At 73.5% G+C, this 1,262-nt stretch overlaps 1 protein-coding gene across 1 annotated transcript in view; it reads left to right on the top strand.

Annotated features, from left to right (window-relative positions):
- Positions 1-1,180, top strand: part of H696_01323 (hypothetical protein) — a 7,545-nt gene extending 6,365 nt beyond the window's left edge. The window contains exons 6-8 of the mRNA XM_009495216.1: positions 294-460; positions 559-651; positions 755-1,180. Coding sequence (XP_009493491.1) covers positions 294-414 — 121 coding nt within the window. The 3' untranslated portion in view covers positions 415-460; positions 559-651; positions 755-1,180. The remainder of the gene's footprint in view (positions 1-293; positions 461-558; positions 652-754) is intronic.
- The last annotated feature ends 82 nt before the right edge of the window (positions 1,181-1,262 follow it).

A 1,262-nucleotide genomic window follows, 5' to 3' on the forward strand; every position in this document is an offset into this window, starting at 1 on the left:
GGGGATTTCGTGCGCGCATTGTCCCCCCCCCCCCTCTGGTCTTTCCTCGGACTGACTCTGCCTGCATTCGAGTCTGACCTACCTTTCTCTGCCTCTTCTCCATCCCCCCCCCCTCCCCCCCCCTCCCCCCCCCCTTTCCCCCCCCCCCCCCCCCCCCCCCCCCCTCCACCCCCCCCCCCCCCCCCTCCCCCCCTCCGCCCCCCTCCCCGCCCTCCCCCCCGCCCCCCCCCCCCCCCCTCTTCCCCCCGCCCCTCCCCCGGGCCCCCCCCCCCCCCCCTCCCCCTGCCATGCAGGTTTGCCATCCGCATCGACACGGCCCTGCCATTCATCCGCCAGCTGGCCCAGGCCGGCCGCGTGCAACGCACGCCTCTGGGTCGGCATGCGCCTGGCTCCGCGCTGGTCCTTCTTCGATGAGACCGCCCGCCGGGGGGCCCGCCTGCCACATCTTCGTGTCCAGGAGGTTCGCCAAGTGCCCCGTCGCTCGTGGCCCAATTCCCGCCACCACCGCCGCCACCCTTTGCCCCCGATTGCCCTTCGACTTACCGCGCCGCTGTGCAGATCCACCGGAAGTCTCCGGCCTTCCGGAGTGGCCTTCGCCCGGGCGACATGATCACCTGCGTCAATGGCGCGCCTGTCCGGACCATCTCCGCCGTACGTGCCCCCCCCCCCCTCCTCCCCCCCACCGGCCTCTCGCTGGTCCTTGCGCTTGCGCGCGGCCCACCACTCACCCTGTCCCCGCTCCATGCGCCCGCAGTTCTCCCAGATCCTGAATGAGTCCATCGGCTCGCCGGTGGGCATCCACTTCATCCCCGAGAGCTCGGCCACCGGGTACTCGCAGCCCGATGGCGAGGAGGCTGCCGGGTCCTCCGCCGGCCGGGTCCCCCCGGGCGCTCCGCTACCGGAGTACATTTGCCCGCTGTGCCATCCGGAGGCCCGATCCGGGCCCGGGCGCGGGTCATCCCGATCGACGGTCATCGTGCCGGAGGAGCTCGACCCGCTGGCCCACCCGGAGCATGTGCTCTTCCTCAACCGTACCCCCCCCTCCTCGGCGCCGGCCAACCATCCGCGCCAGGCGCCGGCCAAATAGACTCGCCCTCCGGCTGCCGACGCCCAAGCAAGGTGCCAACGGAGCACACCAATCGCCGACGCACCTCCCCACGCCCAGGGGGCCTGTCTCACACTGCCCGCTCTTTTGTGTCGCTGTCCTCGCGCGCGCGCGCGCGCCGTCAGCGCCCTTGTGGGGCCGGGGGGGGGGGGGGGGG

This window comes from Fonticula alba (genome assembly GCF_000388065.1).
Source record: "Fonticula alba strain ATCC 38817 unplaced genomic scaffold supercont2.2, whole genome shotgun sequence".
In the NCBI taxonomy this organism is placed as follows: domain Eukaryota; order Rotosphaerida; family Fonticulaceae; genus Fonticula; species Fonticula alba.